At 46.2% G+C, this 25736-nt stretch overlaps 1 protein-coding gene across 1 annotated transcript in view; it reads left to right on the top strand.

Annotated features, from left to right (window-relative positions):
• Positions 1-11018: 11018 nt before the first annotated feature.
• The window catches only part of DMBT1 (deleted in malignant brain tumors 1), an 88464-nt gene continuing 73746 nt past the window's right edge, over positions 11019-25736 (top strand). Inside the window, exons 1-2 of the mRNA XM_065521562.2 lie at positions 11019-11085; positions 20728-20757. Of these exons, the coding sequence (XP_065377634.1) occupies positions 11025-11085; positions 20728-20757 (91 nt within the window). The 5' untranslated portion in view covers positions 11019-11024. The remainder of the gene's footprint in view (positions 11086-20727; positions 20758-25736) is intronic.

A 25736-nucleotide genomic window follows, 5' to 3' on the forward strand; every position in this document is an offset into this window, starting at 1 on the left:
AGGGTGCAGCTGCTCCACTCCACTGGGGGGACGAGTGGCAGCTCCTTTCATGGGGCTGACACTCCACCTTCCCGGAACTGCTGGGACCAGCTCTTTGCTGTGCTGGACCTCCTGGTTCCCCTGGTGCTGACTCCTCATTCCCATCAAAACCACCACCATGGCCTTGAATGCCATGAAAAAATGTGTTTATTCAATTACATCCACAATGGGTGTTGGTTGTGCATCTGCTGCGAGTTGCTGCCATATGCATGGGCACACACATACGCTCACACACATGCACACACATACAGGTGCTCCCACACAGCATGTGCCTGCCTGCATGCACACACATATGCATACACCCCCTACATACAAACATGTGCCCCATACATGTGCACACACACTCATGCCCACGCACACATATATGCACACCCATGCACCCATACCTATGTGCACACACATCTGCCCACACTCGAGCACTTGCACACACAGCACACGTGCACACACACGCAGAGGCACTGGCTCCCGGGCCTGGTGCTATGACGAGGAAGAAGGAAATATAAATGGAATATTTCCCAGTCAAGGAACTAGCTGAGTGCCAGTGATAGCTTCATGGAGGCCATCCATCGCGGTTTCCCTCCTCACTGGTCAGGGATAGGGACCCCATTGTGGCCATGCCCCTCTTTAGCTTTGGTGACACCAGTGGCTCTTTTGTCCTTTGGTTTGGCTGAGTGTTGTGTGCTCGTCATTGCCCTATACGTGTTTAAACCTCTTCCTTTGTTCCATTTCCTTAGAGTATTTGTTGTGGTTTTCAACACTACCTGCCAAGCTCTCAACCACGGCTGACTTGGTAGCTGTTGATGAGTGAGCGGTGGATTTGGGCCTCTGCCTTAAACTCTATGTGAACCAGCTCTCTGGGACAGAGGGGCACGGCCAGGGCTTCAGGGCCCCCAGGGCCACACCTGCCACTGAGCTCACTTTGGGACTACAGTAGGCTCTTCAGCCAATATGGCCAACAGATCCTTGCCCCCTCCTCCTTTTTAAAGGCTCTCCTTCTGGGTGGTGGGTGTCCTCTGAGATGCTCAACTTGGCCCGCTTTGCTTGCAGTCCAGAGCCACGACCACCATCCTCAGTGTAGGAATAATAGGCTGGCAATGACAACGTCTCCATGACTGGAGCATGGGTGACTTGGGCTGATGCCCTGCCCAGAGGCCCTACAAGGGCCTTGCTGGGCTTTTGCTCAGAACCGGGCTCCTGTGTATCTTCCCTCCAATCCTTGGGCACGGTGAGTTGTGAAGGCACAGCACCATTTGTCACCAGCGTCCCCTGCCTCCTGTTGATCACACTGCCTTCCTCTTCTGCCCCCTTGTGGTTTCACTGACTTGAAAGGCCCATGCTTCTGGCTGAAGGTGAGAAAGAGAGGTGGGTAGAGCATGTCGGGCCCCGAGGAGAAGGCAGGCTGGTTGGGCTGTAGGTCAGAGGGCAGGAGGACCGTGAGCAGGGGCCAGATGTGCACAGGGGATGACTTTAGGGGAGGTGACCACATAATATCCCAACCCACCCCCCTTGCTTGGTTAAGGGGAAGGGAGCTGAAGCAATCACTGCCCTGGGATAAGAAGCAGGACAGGAGCCTGTAGTCCCAGCTACTTAGGAGGCTGAGGTGGAGAACAGTGTGAACCCGGGAGGCAGAGCTTGCAGTGAGCCAAGATCATGCCACTGCACCTCCAGCCTGGGTGACAGAGCGAGACTCCATCACAAAAAAAAAAAGAAAAAGAAAAAGGAAGCAGGACTGGGGCCAGGCACGGTGGCTCACACCTGTAACCCCAGCACTTTGGGAGGCCAATCACCTGAGGTTGGGAGTTCAAGACCAGCCTGACCAACATGGAGAAACCTTGTCTCTACTAAAAATCCAAAATTAGCTGGGCTTGGTGGTGCATACCTGTAATCCCAGCTACTTGGGAGGCTGAGACAGGAGAATTGCTTGTACCTGGGAGGCGGAGGTTGCGGTAAGCCGAGATTGTGCCATTGCACTCCACCTTGGGTAAAAAGAGCAAAACTCCGTCTCAAAAAAAAAAAAAAAAAAAAAAAGAAAAGGAAAAAAAAAAAAAGCAGCGGGACTGGGACCTGTGGCCCTAGCTAGAGGCTCTGCCATGGAGCTTGGGCTTCATGTGGAGCACACTGGGGTTGCTGCTGAAGGGTTTATTTCACAGAACAACATCGGATTTGTCTTGTGATTTTTAGGGATCTCTCCAACTTCTGTGCCCAGGGGCCTTGTCTTTATTCCACTTTGGCTTCTTAGCCCCATGGCCACACACTGACCATAGCAGCTTCCAGGACTGTGGTCTGATGTGCCAGTCTCCACTGGGTCCTGGGCCCCAGCCCTCCCTCCCCTGATGGCAGCCACACGGCTGGTGATGGAGCCACATCCCATTTCCCTGATACCTCTTACAACCATTACCCGGTCCCGATATCACATCCATGACCATCTGTTTCCTCGCCTTCCAGACCCTCACCCCTGGAACTACCTGGGACTGTTTTCTTGTTTTTTTTTTTTTTTTTTTTTTTTTTTTTGAGACGGAGTCTCGCTCTGTCACCCAGGCTGGAGTGCAGTGGCCGGATCTCTGCTCACTGCAAGCTCCGCCTCCCGGGTTTTACGCCATTCTCCTGCCTCAGCCTCCCGAGTAGCTGGGACTACAGGCGCCCGCCACCTTGCCCGGCTAGTTTTTTTTTGTATTTTTTATTAGAGACGGGGTGTGTTAGCCAGGATGGTCTCGATCTCCTGACCTCGTGATCCGCCCACCTTGGCCTCCCAAAGTGCTGGGATTACAGGCTTGAGCCACTGTGCCCGGCTCACCTGGGACTGTTTTCTTCACCCTAACCCATGGGGCTGAGTGTGGCTGCCAAAGACCCCACAGTCGAGTGGGCGTGGGCTCCTTTTATTTGTGGCCCAACCCCAGCTGCTGCTGGGCTCTTGTTAGTCCTTCTATGTACCTTAGGTAAGGGCCCTGTCCTACCCTCGCCAGGGCTAAATGCCCTTGGTGTACAAGTTAAACTTTCATTTAGGTGGAGATGACCAGTGAGTAGTTGGAGGATGGACAGGAAGCAGGCACTGGGTGGAGAGGGCTAGGCTCAGTGGGAGTAGCTGGAGCCCATCAGGAGTGGGAGGGAGAAGAGGGCTGCAGCAGAGCCTAGAATGTACTCACTGTCTCCAGAGCCCACCCCTCCCGCTGGGTTCCCTGTCTCATGTGGTGGCATCCACACTTGGTGGCAATGAATCCGATCAGACCTGGGAGTCATTCTGGGCTCCTTGGTCCCCCTTTGTCCCGCCTCCCCTGATATCCATTCAGCCCCCAGCTCATGTTTCTCACTGTAATTCCCATCATCTCTGAAATATCTTCCTTCCCCATGGCTGCTGGCTCTGCTTCACCCCTGGAGTGCAGGGTCCATGACTTACTCACCTACGTGTGCCTGGATGGTGAGCCGGCCTGGCAAACAGACCAGTGGTCTTACAAGTTTGCTTCGTGCAGATGTTCTCTGTGTTGTGCAAGCCTCAGAATCCCCCTGGAAGGCGTGTTAAAACACACATTGCTGGGTCCCACTCTGCAGCCTCAGATTTTGCAGTTCTAGCAAGTTGTCAGGTGACGCTGATGCTAGTGGCCTAAGGCCTGTGCTTTGAGAACCAGTACTATCGTGCATGGACTGATTGGTTCCAACTATGCTGGTACTCGAGGTATGGTCTGGCCCATTCAGATGGAAGTGGTTCAGAGGTCCATGCAACAATTAGAATGCCCTTAGATTCATCTGCATTTTTTTTTTTTTGAGATGGAGTCTCTCTCTGTGACCCAGGCTGGAGTGCAATGGTGTGATCTCAGTTCACTGCAACTTCCGCCTCCTGGGATCCAGCGATTCTCCTGCCTCAGCCTCCCAGGTAGCTGGGATTACGGGCCACCATGATGCCCGACTAATTTTTGTATTTTTGGTAGAGACGAGGTTTCACCATGTTGGCCAGGCTGGTCTCGAACTACTGACCTCAGGTGATCCACCCGCCTCAGTCTTCCAAACTGCTGGGATTACAGGCCTGAGCCACCACACCTGGCCCAATCCATCTGCTTTTTGTGGCATCCTTATTCTACTGGACTTCCAGGCAATTCCAGCCAATTACAACCCTGCAGTTGTTTTCACACAACTCAGTAAAATCCACCCCACTGTCCCCACTGTCCCCATTGTTCAGGAACCGTGCAGTTGTTTGCTAGGCTTAAAGACAGGTCTGATTTAGGGGACACTTGATCATGTCTGTTTGGTCACTCGTTTCAGTCTTTCTAGATTGACATGCATAGTGCTGATATCTTTGGCTTCCTATTCATCCCTCCATCTATGTCCTTTCCAAGTCATGGGTAAAAGTGTTGAAGGGGATGAAAGAATGTCCCACAGCTGGAAACATCCTTTGGGTAGACATTGACCATGATCAGCCCCCTTTGAACCACAAGACTTCCTCTAAAGGAACTGAGCCCCAGTCTCTTAATTCAACAAAATGATCAACAAATGCTACCCTTCTGAAGCAACTTGAATTGAACACGAATACTTACGAAGTGAATTGAATTGACTGCAGCCTAAGGTCATGGGTGCTCTGGCTTGGAGGTGGCCTTTTTAAGAGTATCCCATATGTCTTTAAGAGTATCCCATACCAGGGCTTCATGTCCGGAATTTAGGAGGGCAGTCATGCTGATAAGCCCAGAACAGTTCTTTATGCAGGACAGACAGGTTCCATTATCTTGATAAGAGTTTCTTTTGGACACCATCCAGTTTCCTTGTTCTCATTCTTTGCTCCCCAAGCAAACTGTTGGTATATAATTTTGTCCCTCAAGCAGACTAATTCTGGAGCCAAAGTATACACCCTATTGGAAATGAATGAATTGGCCTCCTGGTGTACCAATTAGTTTTTGGTGAGTACAATTAGTGTACCTGGGTTTCCTGGAACCTGATCACTCTGGGCCGAGCAAACTCTGAAAGGCTGAGGCTTAGTGATGCTGTCCCGCCTGAAATGGCTACCCCTGGCTGGTGCTTTGTTGACTTTGTTGTTGGACCTGTAACCAGGGTTTCTCTGCTCAGTTCCAATAACCCCCTTGGAGAGGCAGCACACTGTGCTTCACCAACCTCAAGTGCCTTAATGGGAAAGAGTTGCAAAATAACTTCGGGAGGACAGTGATTGTTGGTGAAGCAAAATGGCTCTTGGGATCTGGGGTGGAGAAATGAGGGTAGTACAGAAGGTCCGGGAGCGGGAGTCACAGCTTCAACCTCCTTTTATTTTCCCCCTTTCCTGTAAACCTCCCCTGAACTGCTAGTTGCCTTTGTGATTATAACCAGGTCAGTGTAGACCTAGTGTTGCCATTAAAAATATTCTCCCTTCACTCTTTTGGGAATAGGCCACTTACCACCTTCTGTAGAGCTTATGTCAAAAAATCTGCACTCTTCCTGATGACCTCAGAGCCAGTTTTCCTTCTCCACCTATTCCTTTGAATGGTTCCAAATAGCAAGACGTCCTTTGGTGGAGGGGACTCAAACCCATCATTTGAATGGAAACATAGTCTTTTGGTGGGAAGGGGAAAGATTCAGCATCTTTTGGAAAAATACCAGGTTTTGGGGTCAGACATCGATTTAAGCTCTGGTTCTGCCAGTTTCTGGGTGTGTGACTTTCAGCGAGTTACTTAACCTCTCTGAGCCTCAGATTTCTCATACCAGGGGCAGTTAGTAGGTTAATGTGATGCCCGGTCCAAAGTCGTCCTCCCTACCACAGCTACTTTCTATGCCATTGCATTGTTCATTTCCTCCATCATTCTTACCACAATCTGAAATCCTTCTCCCTACTGATTGATTTCTTGTCTGTTGTCTGTTTTGCCTCCCTGTGAGGACAGGGAGTGTGTCCATCTGGCATCAGGCTGCAGCCCCACTCCCTAGAGCAGTGTCTGGCACATTGGAGGCATTAGCGTGTATTTGCTGAATGAGCAGATGAATGAACAGCATTATCCTTTGGCAAACACAGAACTCACTTGAACCATCTGTGCAGAGGGGCCTGGTCCTCCTCTTCCAGATCTGCCCACACTCATCCAGTCAATTCAATCTGCAGATATATATATATTTTTCTTTTTGAGATGGAGTCTTGCTCTGTTGCCTAGGCTGGAGTGCAGTGCCATGATCTCAGCTCATTGCAACCCTTGCCTCCTGGGTTCAAGCGATTCTTCTGTCTCAGCCTCCTGAGTAGCTGGGACCACAGGCATGTGCCACACTCCCAGCTAATTTTTTAGTATTTTTAGTAGAGACAGGGTTCGCCATGTTGGCCAGGCTGGTCACAAACTCAAGTGATCTGCCCACCTTGGCCTCCCAAAGTGCTGGGATTACAGGCGTGAGCCACCGTGCCTGGCCTGAATGCAGATATTTCTTGAGCATCTACTACTATGTGTGAAGCATTGTTCTAGGTTCTGAGTATACAGCAATGGATAAAACAGACAAAAATCCCACCTTGTACAGCTTGCATTTTAGTCAGAGCAGACAGGCAAAAGAATAAAGAAGTGAAATAGAAGGAGGCCAGATGGTGAGGAGTGCTGTGGGGAGAGGATGGGAGTGTTAGGGAGTGCTAGGGAGGAGCAGTTGGTAAGGCTGCATGGAGGAGGTGCTATGTTAGAAAAACTCTGGAGGAGGGGAACGAGTGAGTCTCCAGCTATTTGGGGAAAAAGTCTTCAGGCAGAGGGAGCAGCGAGTGCAAAGGCCCTGGGCCTGGATGATGGTTAGAGTGGGCAAGGGGGAGAAAGGGCAGGGGTATCTCATGCAGGGCCTTACAAACCATGAGGGGGCTTTGAGCCTTACTCTGAGCAAGATGGGAGGCATGCAATGGGATTTGTGTGTGTCGGGGTCCCTAGAGGGCTGTTTGTTGCTGGAAGATTCTGTGGTTGGATGGCATCCTGATGAACGTGGAGCTCATCTGTGCTTCAGATGGGAGGCAGCAGCTGCTGTGAGTGCTGTCCTGGACACAGTCTCAGCTCTGCGTGTCATTTCCCCTCTCTGGACCTCATCATCCCCAGCTGGAGGCTGAGTGGTGAAGGAGAACTGGCTCATCACCAGCCCCCGTTGAACCACAAGACTTCTTTCTGGGGACCTCTGGACAGCATGGGTGAGCCGCTCACCATCCCCACCTACAAAGTCATTGCCTGCCGAGCACCTGCTCTGCCTGGGGCACTGGAATTACAGAGGGGCAGCAGGAGACAACGGGTCTCAGCTTGGTCCTCAAAGCCCAGCAGGGAGGTGTGGGGTGGTGGGGGCAAGGGGGAGTGGGTGAAGGAGGGTAGGAAGGGGTCCCCTTGTAACTGATTTGGAAGACCGGCTCTCTGAGCAACAAAAATGAGTGACATTATAAATATCAGATACACAATGTCAAAAGATTGTTACAACGATAACAATGACTAGCAATTACAGTGTGCTACTCAATGAGGGTACAATTATGGTGTGCTACTCAATGAGGGTACAATTATGGTGTGCTACTCAATGAGGGTACAATTAGAGTTTGGGGTCAGACTGACACCTGAAGGGGAGCCCTGGTCACACAAATTATGGGTTGCAGGGACTGGAAGGCAATCAGCAGCTGCCGGAAGGTGCTACAGCCCTGACCCTTCCCACCAGGTTCCCGTCCTTCTGTCCTCCTCATCTCTCTGTCAGGTCACCGGCTCCTGGCTCAGAAATCAGAGAACCCTCAGAGGTGGGAGGTGGGAGGGGCCCTGGGCTGCCTTCCTGATCTCCATCTTCCTCTGGCTTCCCGGGGCACTGGTCTGTGGGTAGAAAGAATCTTTAGAAAACGGAGAACAACGGCCTGTTTTAGGAAGTCTGCCTGGGACCCCAGCTCAGCTTCGTGGCAGGGATGTGTGCCTGGAAGCCCCAGGGACCCTGCTGGGCCTCTCAGTGCCCTGTCTTATGAAGGGAGGGCTTGGCCACCCACATGTAATCCTCAGCTCTGACGGCAGGTGGCCCTAGGGGAAGGGCCTGGAAGGGGACTCCCTCACCACAGTCAGGAGATTCCACTGCCCTGTTTTAGGTTTTGGGGCTTCCCCATGAATTCCAATTTAGGAAAGGATTCTGTAGCTTTAAAAAAAGCCATATATGGCCGGGCACAGTGGCTCACGCCTGTAATCCCAGGACTTTGAGAGGCCGAGGCAGGTGGATCACAAGGTCAAGAGATCGAGACCATCCTGGTCAACATGGTGAAACTGTCTCTACTAAAAATACAAAAATTAGCTGGGTGTGGGGATGCCCGCCTGTAGTTCCAGCTACTCGGGAGGCTGAGGCAGGAGAATCGCTTGAACCCGGGAGGTGGAGGTTGCAGCGAGCTGAGATCGCACCACTGCACTCCAGCCTAGCGACAGAGCGAGACTCAAATAAATAAATAAAAAGCCACATATGACCCTTGTAGGGGGCTCTTCCCCATGAAGACCAGTCTTCTGGTGCTGGGATTTAGGGGCTTGGTCCGACCTCCTGGAGTGTGCTATGGGGAGCCGCTTAAAAGTGCCTGGGGAAGGTGCTTTGCAAATGGGGCCTGGGTGCCGAGTCTCTGAGCTTTAATGGGCTTCTCTTACTTCCTGTTGTTCTTCATGGCAGTTCTGGGATGAATCAAATGGAACTTTGTGGTTGTGGTCTTCCACCCCATGCTGTTTAAGCAGATGCTTCTAACCAGTAGGCAGGGGAAGATGAGGGTCCTCTGGGAGGGGCTACTGCTGGAAGGGGTTGTCCCCCCGGAACCCTTCTCTTCCTCCAAAGAAAGACCTTTCTAAATGGTGTCTTAGGAGCCACAAAATGGCCTTGGGACAAGATGGGGCACCTGACGGTGAAGCCCGAGGACCCACACAGTGTTGGCAGGTGGCCCTCAACCCCATTGTCTTCTGCCCGCACGCCCGGGACCACCACATCCTTCTTGTTCCACTGATGTCACCCATTTCCCACCTGGGATGCCTATCTGGGCTGGCTTTGAAATGACAGCTAGTCTTCACCGTTTCCTTCTTCCTGGTGTCTCCTGAATAAAAAGCCCACAAGCCCTTGTTGTCTTAGGATCTTTTCTGCTAACCAGCGTGGACAAAGGATGCGGTCAAAACAACAAAAACGGGGAGGTTGCACAGTTCAGAAAATCCCACACATTCTCAAGAAGGGTGTCCCTGGCAAGCTGAGACATAGCTGGGACATCACGCTTTCCTGGAGGGGAAGGCTCCCCGCCCCCATTCCTGCACAGCTGGGAGAATCTCTCCTGTTCCTCCTCCAGTCTTCTCACTCTCATTTGCTGGGCTGACCCTGCTGGTATTTCAAGACTGTTTGGTGCCACTGTCTCTGAGGGATGGCCTCCGTCATCTGATTTAGATGCTTTTCTTTACGTTCTCATAGTGGCTTGTACTAATACTTGCTACCCCCTGTTGAAATTGTCACCAGGCCGGTCTAAGACCAGGCAGTCTGCTTTTGTCTCAGAAGGACACTTATTACCCCTTCCTGTTCACAGGTATTGAGTATTCTTACCATCATCTTTCCCTGCTGTGCTCACGGCAGACAATGCTAATCTATCATGACACTCTGAGGATCCCAGACCCAGCTGCATAATCATTCTCAGTCCAACACTCCAGGAACCAAGGGATCACAATCCCCTTCTAAGAGGAATCCAGCGTGTGTCTGGTCTTGGGCATTCCCTGGTAGGTGAGTAACCCTGTTCTCTCATCACTCAGTGCTTATCAGTTGCTGATCTGGCAGTAGGAGGATGAAACACAGTCAGCCTATTTTGTGTTCCTGTTCTCCTCAAGGGGTGAAGAGGCACCTGGAAACAACAGGAAGAGTTGTAGGATTAAAAAGGAAATCAAAGATTGAATGTAACTTTCATCTGGATGAAGCCAAAGGCAGACTGCCAGCCCTAAATTCTGACTGGTGGCTGACACAGGACATGGGTTCATGGTACCCTTCTAGAATGCAGCACAGACTACTGATGAGCAGTGCATGGCAAAGAAGCCAAGTGTCATTTGATGGCCTCAGCCTCTCAGCTGAGAAGCAGGGCACAGCTCATCCAGGCTAGGAAAACAGAGGCAAGTCCTGGAAAACTGCCTGCCTTTAACTAAGAGTTACTGGCCATCAAGTGTCTTTCCCAAAAAATAAATGTCAGGCAACCTTCTCAGTAGAGTGTGTGTGGGGATTGTCAGACTCTGGTGATGACTTCTGAGGGTCCCAAAGAGTGAAGTGAAATTTACATAGCAAATTCAATGAGGGGGATTGTGTGCAGTGTAGGTGGAGGTTGGGGGCAGGTTTTGTAGGTTTGCCAAGCTCCGAGGGTCATACAATGTGCATGTCAAGTATAAGAAATCAAAGCCGTGGAAATGGTTGGAGGTGGTTCAGTTTGAGGTCATGTGTTTCTCAGCTCCTGTTGTGGAATTAGTGTGAGACCCAGAAGACTGTGGCCAAAGTTATTATGGACTCATGGTCTCCATGGAATCATCCCTCATGCCTTCTGCTCTCTGATCACATCCACACTCATGTCATCCTCATTCTTCCAAGGTGAGGTTACTTGCACTGCACAGGGGCTGATGAGAGAATGTCCTGCCAGGAAAAACCATCCCAAAGAGATTCTTTCCCCCTTGGCACTGTGTCTTGTATTTGCTCAGCAGCCCACATCCTGTTCTGCTCCAAACCTTGGGGCAAACTTCCCACAGGTTAATTTGAACTCCCCAAGATTAAAATCAAGCCCATATTCAGGAAACACTTAGGAGTCTTCGAGGTTCACCTAGAAGGAAGTTGGAAATTGTTCACTTATGTCAGTGCATTTGCAGTTGGGCAACAGCCAGATTGTTCATATGGCAATCAATCAAACACACCTAAGTTTTTCCCACAGATTAGCCATTGACCGTTAGCAAAAGCCCTCACTTCCTTATATTGATTTATAGCAGCAGTGGAAATATGCCACCCTAGAGGACACACCTCCTTTTAGCTAGGTACCTATAAATGTCAAGGATTTTCTATTCAATTAAGAACCCAGCAAAATGGGGATCTCCACGGTCATCCTTGAAATATGTCTATTATGGGGACAAGTTCTATCTACAGGTATTACGTTTAATTATTATATTCATTAATTTCTCTCTTGCAGACTCAATCATGGCAAATTATATATACTGGTTTCCATTTCAAGGGAAGTTTTATATCAAAGAGTGGGTAGCCCTTTGCTGATAATTCTAATTGTTTGCAGGTATTTGGGAGGAATGGCTCTTTTTTGTTTTGTTTCTGGCTGAGAAATATAAATGGTTGTAGTTAGAAAAAGCCAGTCATTATGTCAATGTTTTCAGTAAGTCATTCAACTAAAGGAATGATTGATTGGTCTTAGAAAAATCCCTGAAGTTCAGGAAAGGTGGATGTGTATTATTAAAGAGGCCCTCAAACTTTGCAGCAATTGGTTAAACACACAATTTGTGTGCTATGAAAATGGACAGAAAGGATTCCCACTGTAAATGCCCTTTATGCGGCTTCTTTCTACAGGTGTGTCTGGCTTGATGGCTAATATTTGCCGAGCAAAATCAGGTCAAGTAATTGAGCACAGACAAAATCATTAAGATTCCAAGTTTGTCTTGGAATTCCAAGTTTGTCTGTCATGCACAGCTTTAAACAAACACTTGAAGCCCAGTCACTCAAGCATAGCTGTATGTTCTTAGAGTCAGATGATAAACGTGAGAGAGCCATCGGCAGAGTGTGCTGATTGCTGAATCTCAATGGCATTTTGCAGAGATACTAGGGGAACAAGTGATTCTCAGTTTCCCTATTCTGTCTCTCTCTCTTCCTCTCTCTATGCCTCTGTCTGTCTCTCTCTCTGTATCTTTCTCTCTTATCTATTGTGTAGTTATTATCACCTTTTCTCTCCCCTCTCTCTCCCTGTTTCTGTCTGCCTCTCTGTTTCTCTCTTTCCGTATCTTTCTCTCTTTCCCATCTTTTGGGCAGCTATCACCTTTTCTCTCTCCTTCTCCCTCTGTTTCTGTGTCTGCCTTTCTGTCCCTGCCCCCCTCACCGTATCTTCCTGTCTCTCTCATCTATCAGGCAGTTATTACTTTTCCTTCCTCCTTCCTCCCTCCTCTCTGTTTCTCTCTCCATCTCTCTTTCTCTTTATTGGGGAGATGTTATCACCTTTCTCTCTGTCTCTCTCTTCAACTATTGGGCAACTATTATCACCTTCCTTCTCTCTCTCTCTCTCTCTCTCTCTCTCTCTCTCTGTCTCTATCTCTCTCTCTCTGTTTCTCTTCATCTATCAGGCAGCTATTACCACCTTCCCTCCCTCTCTCTTTTTCTCTCTCGCTCTTTCTCCTCATCTATCAGGCAGCTCTTATCACCTTTCCTCCCTATTTCTCTCTCTCTCCCTTTGTTTCTATCTTCCTACCTTTCTTCCCTCCCTTTTGCTTTCTCTTCCTCTCTTTATTCATTTCTTTCTTCCTTCTTCTATATTTCCTACTGCCATTTTTTTTTCTTTTGTGTCACCTTTTGCTAGATTTATGAATTTCAGGAGACAGGGTAAAAACCACCTAATTTTCAGATAACTTCCAGAACTCTCACTCTCCCCCTAGGCTCAGTGGGGGAAGCTTTGAAGATTAAGGTTCATTTGGGAGGTTGCTTTCATGAAAGCAGCACCCCAAAATCCAGCCCTCACACCCGGGTGGTAGGGAGCAGGCCCACGCCCTGTGATGAGCGTGTGGAGGGGCTGGGGGTCACCAGACCCAGGACCTCAGGGGAGTGGAGACTGGGCATCCTCATCCTGCCTCCATCAGAAGCATCTGAAACTGGGAGGCTGCGTCCTCAGCCCCAGCTCTTGTCAGTACCGAGTTCACCCTCCAGATTGTCTCTGAACCATGACATGGAATTCGTGTCAGCCACTGCAGATGGAGTGAATTGCCCTGTCTTTATCCACAAAGGAACAACAGGCAGCAGTGCTGTTGGATTGAGGAAATTTGTAGTTTGCCCATGATGTTATGTGCATGCATATGGACAGACACGCACACATGTGCAAGCAGGCCTGTGTTTGCCGTTCAGAGGTGGGAATTCATGCTCTCTGAAATGGACCCGTATTCTTTTATTTAAATTTGCTAACATTCCTGAAGTTAGGAACAATTATTTCCACATTTCAGGTGGGGGAACTGAGGCTCAGAAAGGTTATTGACTTGTCCAAAGACAGCACTGGTGAGTGGCTGTGTTAGGGCTTGAATCTGGATCGAATTCATTAGCATTCAGATGATAGCTCTGGCCCTCTGGCCCACTGGCCCTTGCTGATCCTTGCAGGGAGCTGAGGTGATGAACTGAACCGTGGCGTCTTACTCAGTGCTTGGAGCCTGGTCACAGAGCTTTGCGCTGGAAGTACCAAGGTGGCAAGCACCTGTCAGCTTTGGTCTTCACACAAACTCTTGAGAATGCCCAGGTTTGTGCTGGGCAGGAAGGGCTGTGGTACCCACTGGCTGGCCCCAGCAATGCCCCTCCTCTGCCACTTGCCCGCTGTGGAGCCTCTGCGAGTCTCAGTTTACTCATTTATAAATGGGGGTTATGTTCCAACCCATGCAGTGTCTGGCACATGGACAGAGCCTCAGAACCATTTAGTGTTGCTACTCTAGACATTTTCCTCATGTTTTATCCAAAAGCAGCTTCCTAAAAGTAATGTGAACTCTTGAATTGGATCCTGGAACAGAAAAGGAAAAACTGGTGAAATCCAGATAAAGCCTGGAGTAAACTCAGTAGGAAGGTACCCGTGTTTGTTTGTTAGCATGAGAATTACTTGAACTCAGGAGGCGGAGGTTGCAGTGAGCTGCGACTGTGCCACTGCACTCCAGCCTGGGTGACAGAGTGAGACTCTGTCTCAAAAAAAAAAAAAATTAAAATAATAATAATAATAATAATAAATCATTTTCCAGAAGTGATTCTTACTTCTACCAGGAAAAAACAAGAGTAGCAATTCCTGCACTTTCACCAGCTCTGAAGTTACTGTTCAAAAATCTTGGCTGAACTGCTGGATGAAAAAATGCCATAGAGTCATTTAAGTTTGCATTTCTTATTCTACAGTGAGAGTGAACATTTTTAAGCCATCTGTACTCCTTTTCTTTGAATTGCTTATGTATTTTGTCCAATTTTGGGGAAAGTTAGTGTTTTCTTTATTGATTTATATAAACTCTATATATTTGGGATACTTATACTTTGCCATTATATTGATGACAAATATTTTCCCAGTTTGTAGTTTGCCTTTTAATCTTGATTTTTTTCTGCACACATATTTTATATTTTTATGTAATTAAATATACTGCTGTTTTCCTTTGTGATTTCTGCAATTGATTTTTTTTTTTTTTTTTTGAGATGGAGTCTTGCTCTGTTGCCCAGGCTGGAGAGCAGTGGTGTGATCATCGCTCACTGCAACCTCTGCCTCCCGGGTTCAAGCAATTCTCCTATCTCAGCCTCCCGCGTAGCTGGGACCACAGGCGCCCACCACCACACCTGGCTAATTTTTGTATTTTTAGTAGAGATAGTGTTTCACCATGTTGGCTAGGCTGGTCTCGAACTCCTGAGCTCAGGTGATCCACCTACCCCAGCCTCCCAAAGTGCTGGGATTACAGGCATGAGCCACCACACCCAGCTGATTTCTTCTATTGATTTTAAATCTAGAAATTTCTAACAGGAATCAGATAAAAATGTAACTAGTTTCTTATTTTTGTGCCTTTAAAAAATAGTTCTTGAGTTCTGAAAATTATTTTACTTTCTGGTGTGAGTTATATCTGACTTAGGTTTTTTCTATATTTTAATTTTTATAGCTTTAGTTTAGTTTATCTCACTTTATTTTACTAATTTTGAGCAAATGTTTTTGAACACTGACTACGTGGCAAACACTGTACTAAACACTTATGTTTTCTGATTTTGTCTTCACAATAACGTTATGAAGTAGCATAATCACCCTTTTACAAATGAGGAAACGAAGACTGAGGAGGTCGCATGGCTTGTCTGTGTTCAGAGAAAAAATACAGGGCGGGTCTAGAACTTGAACCCCGGTCACCTGCCTCCCAAGTCCATGGGGAACTCAGGTTCTCCCATCCCATTTCCATCCTCCTAACACCCTGCCCTGTCAGTATTTTTTATTTTTCAAGAATGTATCAGTTATTTTTAGCCTATTCATTTGTCCTGGTGAACTTTAGAATTATTTTCTGAAAGAACTAGTCAAACAAAGAAAAACCCTTTGATAAAAATTATATGAAACCTATGAATTAGTTTTGAATGATCAACATTTCTATGCTCAGTGTCGCCATCCAGAAACCTGGTTCTTCTCTGTCTGCCATGAGGCGCTCAAGAAGTTTTGTAGTTTGTAGCTTAATTCTTAGGAGGTTGTTTCGAAGGAGTAGTTCGTTCATAGTGTCTCTGCCTCCTTAGTGCTAATTTTAACCTGGACCTTCCCCTTTGCCTGGCTTTCCTCTGCCCATCCTGCCTGGTATAGCTCAGTGATTGACTTGAGGGTCAATCACATGTGACCTTCTGCTGTCCTCCTGAACATCCGTCCATTGGAGCCCTTAGTTTGCTATGCTCTACTTGCTTACCTGCATGTTTGCTGCAGCTACTAATTGCTTATCTGTACGTTTCACTCACTAGAGCCTAATTCCAAAGGGCAGTGGAGGCGTCGTATAATCTCAATATTCTCCCCGCCAGGTGGAAGAGCATCTATTATAGCCACAGCTCAGTATGTGGTTGTAAATGAATTCTTCCTTACCACACTAATAACATTGCTGCTACCGTTCCCTTTACACATGCTGTAGAACAGCATTTTTCAAGCTTAGTGTGTGTTAGAATCATGGGAGTGCTTCTGAAAACAGCGTTGAGTGCCACCTCTGAAGTTCCTGACTTTGTAAGTCTGGGCGAGGCTAAGACTTTACATTTTCATCAAGTCCCCAGGTGCTGCCTGATGCTTCATGGAACCCACTTTGAGAATCATTTCTCAAGAAGAACTCTTTTCTTTTTTTTTTTTTTGAGACGGAGTCTTGCTCTGTCGCCCAGGCTGGAGTGCCGTGGTGCGCAATCTCGGCTCACTGCAAGCTCTGGTTCCGGGGTTCACGCCATTCTCCTGCCTCAGCCTCCCAAGAAATTGGGACTACAGGCACCCACCACCACGCCCAGCTAATTTTTTGTGTTGTTTAGTAAAGACGGGGTTTCACCATGTTAGCCAGGAAGGTCTCGATCTCTTGACCTCGTGATCCACCTGCCTCGGCCTCCCAAAGTGCTGGGATTACAGGCATGAGCCACTGTGCCTGGCCTAAGAAGAACTCTTCTCTAATGTAACTGAGACAGGTAGTTGATGGGTTATTCAAAAAAGCTGTTTAAAACGGGAAATCAGAAAATAGGATCTACACACTTTAGATGTTTCGTTTTAACTTAAAACATGTAATCCATACATTGATTCCCTAATTTGTTGATGTAGGCATTTCTCTCTGCAGGGATCTTCAGTAGTTCTGCAATGCTTTTCTGGCATAAACCACACCCATTATGCATCATCTATTATTTCTAATTTTAGTTTCTCTAAAGAGGAACCTGGCATTAAAAACATTTGCAAAGCAAATAAAAGTGCAAAAGTTCTATTGTTTTATTTACCTTTCTTCTACTTATTTTTATTTTCTTTCTTCTACTGAATAAACTAAGTTGCTAAAAAGCATTCTGCCTTATCTTTATAGAAAGACATCTTTCTTTTTGTACTCATATTTCATTAATGTATTTAATATTTAATTTAATTTCATGCCAAGTACCACTGGCACAAGTACGTTTGGGACTCACATCTGACTCTAGATGACCACGCATTGCAGTTGGTTGGAGTGGAAACTGCCAGGTGTGCCAAATGTGCTTGGCCCACCCACACTAGTGCCCAGCAGGTTACAGAGGTTGAAGGGCTTCAGTTGACCTGGCTGGGGTTTAGCTAAAGGTCGGTGAAGAGAGCTTCCTGCCTACTGCCGCCTCTGGGGTACCTTTCATCCAGAGTTAACAGATTCCTCAAATAAAAATACAGGACACCCATTTAAATGTGAATTTTGGATACAAAATAATTTTTTTTTGTATAAGTTTGTCCCATGCAATATTTGGGACGTACTTACATTTAAAAAGTATTTCTTGTTTATCTGACATTCAAGTTTAACTGGACGTCCTGTATTTTATCTGACAATCCTATTTTTACCCCATTTTCTCTTGACACATGTCTATATCTCCTTCCATACCTACGTGAAATATCCACTTCTCTGGGTAGTTCCTGCTCAGAGGGGCCCCGTGAATTGCTCCCTCTGATGTTTCTACTTCTCCTCTACTCTGGGCCCCACTTAGGCCAAAACCCAAGTTATCAGGCACCAAACTGTGTCTGCCCAAGTGGCCTGTGAGCTCCGGAGGGCTGAGTCTTACCTTTTAGGACAAATTCCTTCTTTTCTCCCTGACATTTAATGCTTCATGGAGCAGTCAGAGATTATTCCATATTCACTGAGTGACTTAATTAACAAGTGACAAATCCAGTGAACCCCCAAACTAAAATGTAGTGTTGCCTCCCTCTCCTGCTTGAATTAAGAAGGGTGTCAGATCTAACTCTTGTTTTCAGCTGACCTCTCATTTGGCCTTTTTGCTTTGCAATTTCAGCAGCAGTAAGCGTGAGACACGCCACAGAAACTGGTTTTCAGGAGACTCGGGTGATGACTGGTAATGCTATATCTAAGCTCTGGGGCTGGGGAGTGGGGCTGCCCAAGACTACCCCCAAGGAATCAGGAGGGTCTGCTGCAGAAAATCCTGCTGGGTTTTGTTTTAAAAGAAAATACATATATAGACATATATGTGTACATCTCAAATATATGTCTTTTTCTGATATATATATATATATATATATATATTTATTTATATTTGAGACAGGGTCTTGTTCTGTTGCCAGAGATGGGGTGCAGTGGCCTAGACATGGCTTACCATAGCCTCGACCTCCCAGGTTCAAGCCTTTCTCCTCCCTCAGCCTCTGGAGTAGCTGGGACCACAGGTGCACACCACTATGCCTGGCTATTTTATTTTATTTTATTTAACTTTTGTAGAGACAAGTTCTCGCCATGTTGCCCAGGCTGGTCTGCAACTCCTAGGCTCAAGCAATCCTCCTGCCTTGGCCTCCCGAAGTGCTAAGATTACACATGTGAGCCACTGCATCCAACTGCTGCTAGGTTTTAGACATAGGGCAGGGAGAACCTCCTTTAATGGGGTCACCAATGTTGGGCCCTTCAGCCCCTTCCTCCTTCCAGCTGACAGGTCCTGGGCCTCCATGCCCCCCCCTGCCTATGCATACCTCCTGCCTCTGATCTCTGCCCCCAGGCTGCCCCACTGGGTGTCCGGGGGATTGTACCCAGTCACCAGGGCAGCAGAGGCGCATGAGTACAGCAGCATCTAACTGAGGACCTTTGGATATAATCCCTTATTTTTTTTTTTCTTTTCTAGAATTTGCAACACATCTTGAAACCTCTACCCTAGTTAATACTTCAAATGATAACTGCCTCCACTCAGTATTTCCTCATCTTATTATAGTCCTGTGTGTGTATGTGAGCACCTGTTTGTACAAAAGCATAGGCCATGAGTTGGGTCAAATGTTTCAAATGTTAAAAAATATATAGCAGAAGGCAGAAGCGTGAAATGGTTAAGAGCAATAGCTTGAGGACATGTCCTGCTCTGTCACTTGCGAGTCAGTTGACGAGCAAGTGGGTGACCTTCTTGAGCCTCAGTCTCTCCATGGAGTTGTGTTGAGAATGAGCTAAGATGATACGTGTGAAGCTCTTGTACATGATCTGAGGTTCCCGTGTTAGCAGATGCCCAAAATCATCTGCCATGACTAAACTTTCAAGATTGGCACCTTGGGGCATGAGGGAGTGGGGAGAAGAGGTGACAGGAGTGTGGAAGTGTGAAGCGCAGGGTTACAGGCACCTTAGAAGCAAGCCTAGCTCTCCCAGTGATACCTGGAGGGCTATTTTGTTTTCTGAAGGGAGCCCATCTGGAGTAATTCCCATCACAGTGCTGGGCTCACGTGGGGCACTTCCATTGGCGAGAAAAGGAGTTGCCGTGGGCAGGACAGGTTCTTCATAATTGGAACCTTACTTGAAAGGTCAGGCCAGAGGCACAGTAGAACTCGAAACTGATGATGCCACGCAGGCCCCCTCAAGACGCAAGGTTGGCCAAACTCTACTGAAGGGTCAGGAAAGTTGAGCTTAAGTTCAAACAGGAAAACACACTGAGAAATCTGGGTTTCGGATCGTCAGTTCTTTTTGGGGTCCTTGCTTACAGTGTAGGGCAAGGGACAGAGAAGTGAAGTCTCTGTATCTCCCTCTAGATTTGACCCTGAGGCTGGTGAATGGAGGTGACCGGTGTAAGGGCTGGGTGGAGGTCAGGTGCCATGGTTCCTGGGGCACCATGTGTGATGACTTCTGGGACATCAATGATGCCAACGTGGTCTGCAGGCAGCTCGGCTGTGTCAGCCCCGGGAAGTGGCTGGTTTTGGCCAAGGCTCAGGGCCGATTGTCCTGGATGACATACGCTGCTCAGGATATGAGTCTTACCTGCGGAGCTGCCCCCACAATGGCTGGCTCTCCCATAATTGTGGCCACAATGAAGACGCTGGTGTCATCTGCTCAGTTGGGCCTTCAAGAGATAATGCAAATGTGTAGCACAGGGCAAAGTAATAATAGTCATTATACCTATTCCTCCCTAAACTTCGGTTTCTCCAAAAGGAAAATGGAAATAATACTAATATCTTGGGTAACTTATTTTAACTCTAAGTGCTTCAGTTTACATCTCTATAAGCCAAGAGGAAAAACCCCACCATCGTGAGTTGCCATAAAGACAAAATGAGATAATACAGGTGAGATGCTTAAAACACTGAGTGGTAGAAATTGTACAATCAGTCATCATTATCATTGATATTACTATAGTACCTAACCCTTGCGGTGTGCTGACTTTGTGCCAGTTAGTAGGATGAGAATTTCATCTGCATTGTCCCCTTTAATTCTCCCAGTAACCTTATGAAAGGTAGGAAGTCTCAATAAATGATTATCTCTGTCATTTTATGGGAAAGAAAAGGCATTTTCATCGCCTGTGGTCTCTGTCAACACATCACTTGACTTTTTAGAATTAAATGACCAAGTAATTGCTAATCTGCACTTTTAGCAATTTCATTCAGTTCATTGAAAGCTAGCAAATTAATTCAAAGCTCTCAAACTTAACTCCTCAGGCCTATAAATACAAGCTGGATGGGCTAATTTTTTCAAAGAAATAAGAAAAGCAACGAGTCCCACATTTGTGCACAAGCCTAATCTGCTTTTCCACTGTGATGAAGGGTTGATTGTATTTTAGTAAAATAACAAAGTATCTTCAGCAGGAAATATACAGGAGCAAATGTACAAGTTATTACCCAGTGTTTCATTAAACTTATTTTTAAGATATTGAGAGCCCTTTTTTTTTAATCGCCACATTTCCTGGGGCTGGTTTAGTATTTCGCCTTGTATATGCTAAAGACTCAGGAAATTGTTATCAATTTGAATTACATTTCAAAAACAGACTATAGATCTGTTGATGGTGATTTATGTGTAGCCTCTATAACTCTAGTTCACAGCCCACTGTATTGGTTTGAAGGTGGGTGTTTTGGTCAGGATTCCTGTGGGTGAAACACATGTGTCTGATTTTTCTTTTATTTCTTTTCAGCTTCTGAATCATCTCATCTCACAATACCCAGTAAGTACTTTGAAAAGAATATCCTGTATTAGTCTATGATTTTAAAAAATCCTATATAGTTATTTATATCTTAAGAATAAACACTGCTGCACTGAACTTTAATGAATGGTATAAGGACTGAATAAAACTTTGATTTGTGTCCCTTCTTGAAATGCAAAGGCAATAGAAACTTCTTTCAGTATAGCATAAATGGATTATAAATTGTGTTCTTTTTCAATGTTATTTTGTCTCTGCCTTAAACTTCAGTGCACGTCAGAATCAACTAGAGTATTTGTTCGAATAGGTCCTTGGAATTCCTCCCTCCAGAGACCCTGATTTGGAGGGCCTGAGTTGAGGCTCAAGAATCCTCAGTTTTATAGAACTACACGAGGATGGTTTGCAGACCACACTTTGAGAAACCATCCTGCATGGCCCAATACTGAATTAAACTTTGGTGTCTGCAATGTAATTTTGGAAGCACTACTTTGCTCAGAATTTACAAAGAAAGTGACAGAAGGGGTGTGTGTATGTGTGTGTGTGTGTGTCCTTTAAGTGCTGCCTACTTTTATTTATTGTCAAGTGAATTTAAATTTTTAACATTTTCCCAAACAGTTCTTGGCTACATCGTAAGTTTGACTTGTTGATATTAAAGACTTTTTCATGAGCAGATTGGTAACACTGAACCTTTAACATTGACTTCTCAAAATGGCCTCGACATCCTTGCCACCTCATCTGGCGAACCCCAGTCCTCCTAGGAGCCTTCTAAGCAGGACAGCCCACAGCTTGGGAACACGTTCCCTGCCTTCAGGGATGACGCATCAACTGATCACACAGGCACAATGACAAAGTGTAAAAAGTGCTGGAGCCAGAGGTGCATGGCAGGAGAGGTGTGAGCAGCCCATCTGGGAGAGCAACCCTGAGGAAGTCACAGGGAGCTGAGGTCGGGAGCAGGTGCAGGAGTAGCCAGGCAGAGTGGGGAAGGAGAGTATTTGCCTCTTACCCCAGGCACTATTGTTAGGAACTTGAAAGAAACAGACATGGACTTAGGTTGACTGAGGCCACTGTCCCCCAGCAAACATATACTCTCCTCCCTGCTCAGTTACCCTAATGTGTATCTAGTCAGGGTGATGCTCTGATGGGAGGTTCTCCTGAGGTCCCATTTCTCTGTCTGCGTTCTTGATACACTTGCTGAAGCTCTAGGGAAAAAGACTGCTGATCAGTGAAGTTTTGAAAGTGGTGCTTGCCTTTGGTGGCGGGAAAATATTGGTCTTTGGGGATAAAGGGGTGAAGAGCGGGTGTGTGCGCAGCTGTGGTCAGTCTTGGTTCTTATTTGCTTTCTAAGTCCTTGTCTAAATCTGGAGGGAGAGGGCAGGGGCAAGTCTGCAGATATAATCAATGAGGAAATCTCTGGGGAGCTCATTCTTGGTCGTGTCTCGAACCGACACATTAAGCAATGAACAATCCACCACTACATCCACTTTGTGGCATCCTCTACCTCCTCACTATCCCCTCGGGCTGTCCCCATTCACTTGGGGACAATGAGACTCCATGGCAAGGGCTCACATGAGGCTCCCATCCACAAAATCCTTAAACCGTGCTGAGACAGAGGCAGACTATAGGGCAGAAAAGATAGTGCCTGAGAGTGTGAGATAAGCTGTGTGCTTGTGGTGGATGAAGGGGAAGGGCTTACCACCTCCTTAAAGATGAAAACTGTGAGGATCAAAATGGTCTTATCTTGAATGGTGCTGCAAAGTCAATAGTAAAGCAATGTGGAGCTTTGGTCAAGGCTGCTGGGTGACTTCCCATTGAAGACCCACCTCTGGTGGGCTATGGAAAGTAGGTTGGCATGGACCACCTTCCTTGCATCAGCTAGAACCACAAGGAGTGGGTTGGTAGCAGACAGTGGTTTTGCAGGAGGCAGTACACGGGAAAATGGTGGACAGGGATGTTACAATCTGTGTGTCCTTGCCTACTCTGTAAACATCTGTGCCTCAGTTTCTCATCTATAAGTGCAGATGACAGGGTTTATGGGAGGGTTAAAAGTGATAACATATATAAATAGTAAAACGGTATTATCTTCAAGAAATTATGAAGACACAGTAAGTCTTCAATGAATGTTTGCTTAGGTTCTCTTCCCGTAGTGCTCCTCCTCTTAGGCTTCTCTCCCAGCATCATTGGAGTAGCCTACTTGGTAGATATGGGCTGGCTTGATGATACCTTGCCTATTTTTATGTTCAAGCTCTTCATCAGCAGGTACATTTCTCACCTTCATGAGATTTGTGGCAGTGACTAAGTCCAAATGGAAAGGCACCAGAACTCTTGGAAAATGCTTAGATCTTTGGGAAATACCTTGACAGATCTCTTTGTGGCTTCTGGTTGGGCCATTCTGATGGCTTAGCTATGTTGGACACTGATCCCCAGTGGTAGAGACCAGCCTATCTCCATTTCCTGGAAAACAAACAAGTGGAAGCTTCTCCCTTCAGACAATGTACCACCATTCCTACAATGGCAGCTGGAGTAATCTATAGCTATGTGGTTGATTCTTGGAAGACTACAAATTGGTCTCAATATGTGCAGAAAGTTCTATTCAAAATGTGTGGACAGCAGAACCAGGAACAACTTCAATGTTCTGTTCCATGCGGTGGATGAGCCTTGTCAAGACTCTGGAGCTCTGAGTTTCTGAGCTGGATGAGTTTGACTGCCATGGGATTAAGCAGGATACTTGGGGCCTGGCAGTGGGAATTGCATGGTGTCATGTAGACTGTGTTTAAATGACAGAGTGTTGAATGGAAGGCTCTCTCAGGCACATCTGTCAGCTTGTCCTTGAGTGTGGGAGCAGGGATGGCATGTCAGAAATGAGGTGGGGATGTTCTGGTACAGATGTTCCCTAGTTCACTATCTTTGTTGAAAGAATGTTCCGGTTTCTGGTTTCTTTTTTTATTTTATTTTTAAGTTTTTTATTATGCTTTAAGTTCTAGGGTACATGTGCATAACATGCAGGTTTGTTACATATGTATACATGTGCTATATTGGTGTGCTGCACCCATTAACTCGTCATTTACATTAGATCTATCTCCTAATGCTATCCCTCCCCTCTGCCCCCACCCCACGACAGGCCCCATTGTGTGATGTTCCCCTTCCTGTGTTCAAGTGTTCTCATTGTTCGATTCCCACCTATGAGTTAGAACATGTGGTGTTTGGTTTTCTGTTCCTGCGATAGTTTGCTGAGAATGATAGTTTCCAGCTGCATTCATGTCCCTACAAAGGACATGAACTCATCCTTTCTTATGGCTGCATAGTATTCCATGGTGTATATGTGCTACATTTTCTTTATCCACTCTATCATTGATGGACATTTGGTTCCAAGTCTTTGCTATTGTGAATAGTGCTGCAGTAAACATGTGTGCATGTGTCTTTATAGCAGCATGATTTGTACTCCTTTGGTTATAAACCCAGTAATGGCATGGCTGGGTCAAATGGTATTTCTAGTTCTAGATCCCTGAGGAATAGCCACACTGTCTTCCACAATGGTTGAACTAGTTTACAGTCCCACCAACAGTGTAAAAGTGTTCCTATTTCTCCACATCCTCTCCAGCACCTGTTGTTTCCTGACTTTTTAATGATTGCCATTCTAACTGGTGTGAGATGGTATCTCATTGTGGTTTTGATTTGCATTTCTCTGATGGTAAGTGATGATGAGCATTTTTTCATGTGTCTGTTGGCTACATAAATGTCTTCTTTTGAGAAGTATCTGTTCATATCTTTCACCCACTTTTTGATGGGGTTGTTTGTTTTTTTCTTGTAAATTTGTTTGCCTTCTTTGTAGGTTCTGGATATTAGCCCTTTGTCAGATGAGTAGATTGCAAAAATTTTCTCCCATTCTGTAGGTTGCCTGTTCACTCTGATGGTAGTTTCTTTTGCTGTGCAGAAGCTCTTTAGTTTAATTAGATCCCATTTGTCAAATTTGGCTTTTGTTGCCATTGCTTTTGGTGTTTTAGACATGAAGTCCTTGTCCATGCCTATGTCCTGAATGGTATTGCCTAGGTTTTCTTCTAGGGTTTTTATGGTTTTAGGTCTAACATTTAAGTCTCTAATCCATCTTGAATTACTTTTCGTATAAGGTGTAAGGAAGGGATCCAGTTTCAGCTTTCTAAATATGGCTAGCCAGTTTTCCCAGCATCATTTATTAAATAGGGAATCCTTTCCCCATTTCTTGTTTCCGTCGGGTTTGTCAAAGATCAGATGATTGTTGATGTGTGGTATTATTTCTGAGGGCTCTGTTCTGTTCCATTGGTCTATATCTCTGTTTTGGTACAAGTACCATGCTGTTTTGGTTACTGTAGCCTTGTAGTATAGTTTGAAGTCAGGTAGCGTGATGCTTCCAGCTTTGTTCTTTTGGCTTAGGATTGTCTTGGCAATGTGGGCTCTTTTTTGGTTCCATATGAATTTTAAAGTCGTTTTTCCAATTCTGTGAAGAAAGTCATTGGTAGCTTAATGGGGATGGCACTGAATCTATAAATTACCTTGGGCAGTATGGCCATTTTCACAATATTGATTCTTCCTATCCGTGAGCATGGAATGTTCTTCCTTTGTTTGTGTCCTCTTTTATTTCATTGAGCAGTGGTTTCTAGTTTTCCTTGAAGAGGTCCTTCACATCCTTGTAAGTTTGATTCCTAGCTATTTTATTCTATTTGAAGCAATCGTGAATGGGATTCACCCATGATTTGGCTCGCTGTTTGTCTGTTATTGATGTGTAAGAATGCTTGTGATTTTTGCACATTGATTTTGTATCCTGAGACTTTGTTGAAGTTGCTTATCAGGTTAAGGAGATTTTGGGCTGAGATGATGGGGTTTTCTAAATATACAATCATGTCATCTGCAAAGAGGGACAATTTGACTTCCTCTTTTCCTAATTGAATACCCTTTATTTCTTTCTCCTGCCTGATTGCCCTGGCCAGAACTTCCAACACTATGTTGAATAAGAGTGGTGAGAGAGGGCA

The sequence above is a fragment of the Macaca fascicularis genome, chromosome 9, assembly GCF_037993035.2.
Source record: "Macaca fascicularis isolate 582-1 chromosome 9, T2T-MFA8v1.1".
Classification (NCBI taxonomy): domain Eukaryota; kingdom Metazoa; phylum Chordata; class Mammalia; order Primates; family Cercopithecidae; genus Macaca; species Macaca fascicularis.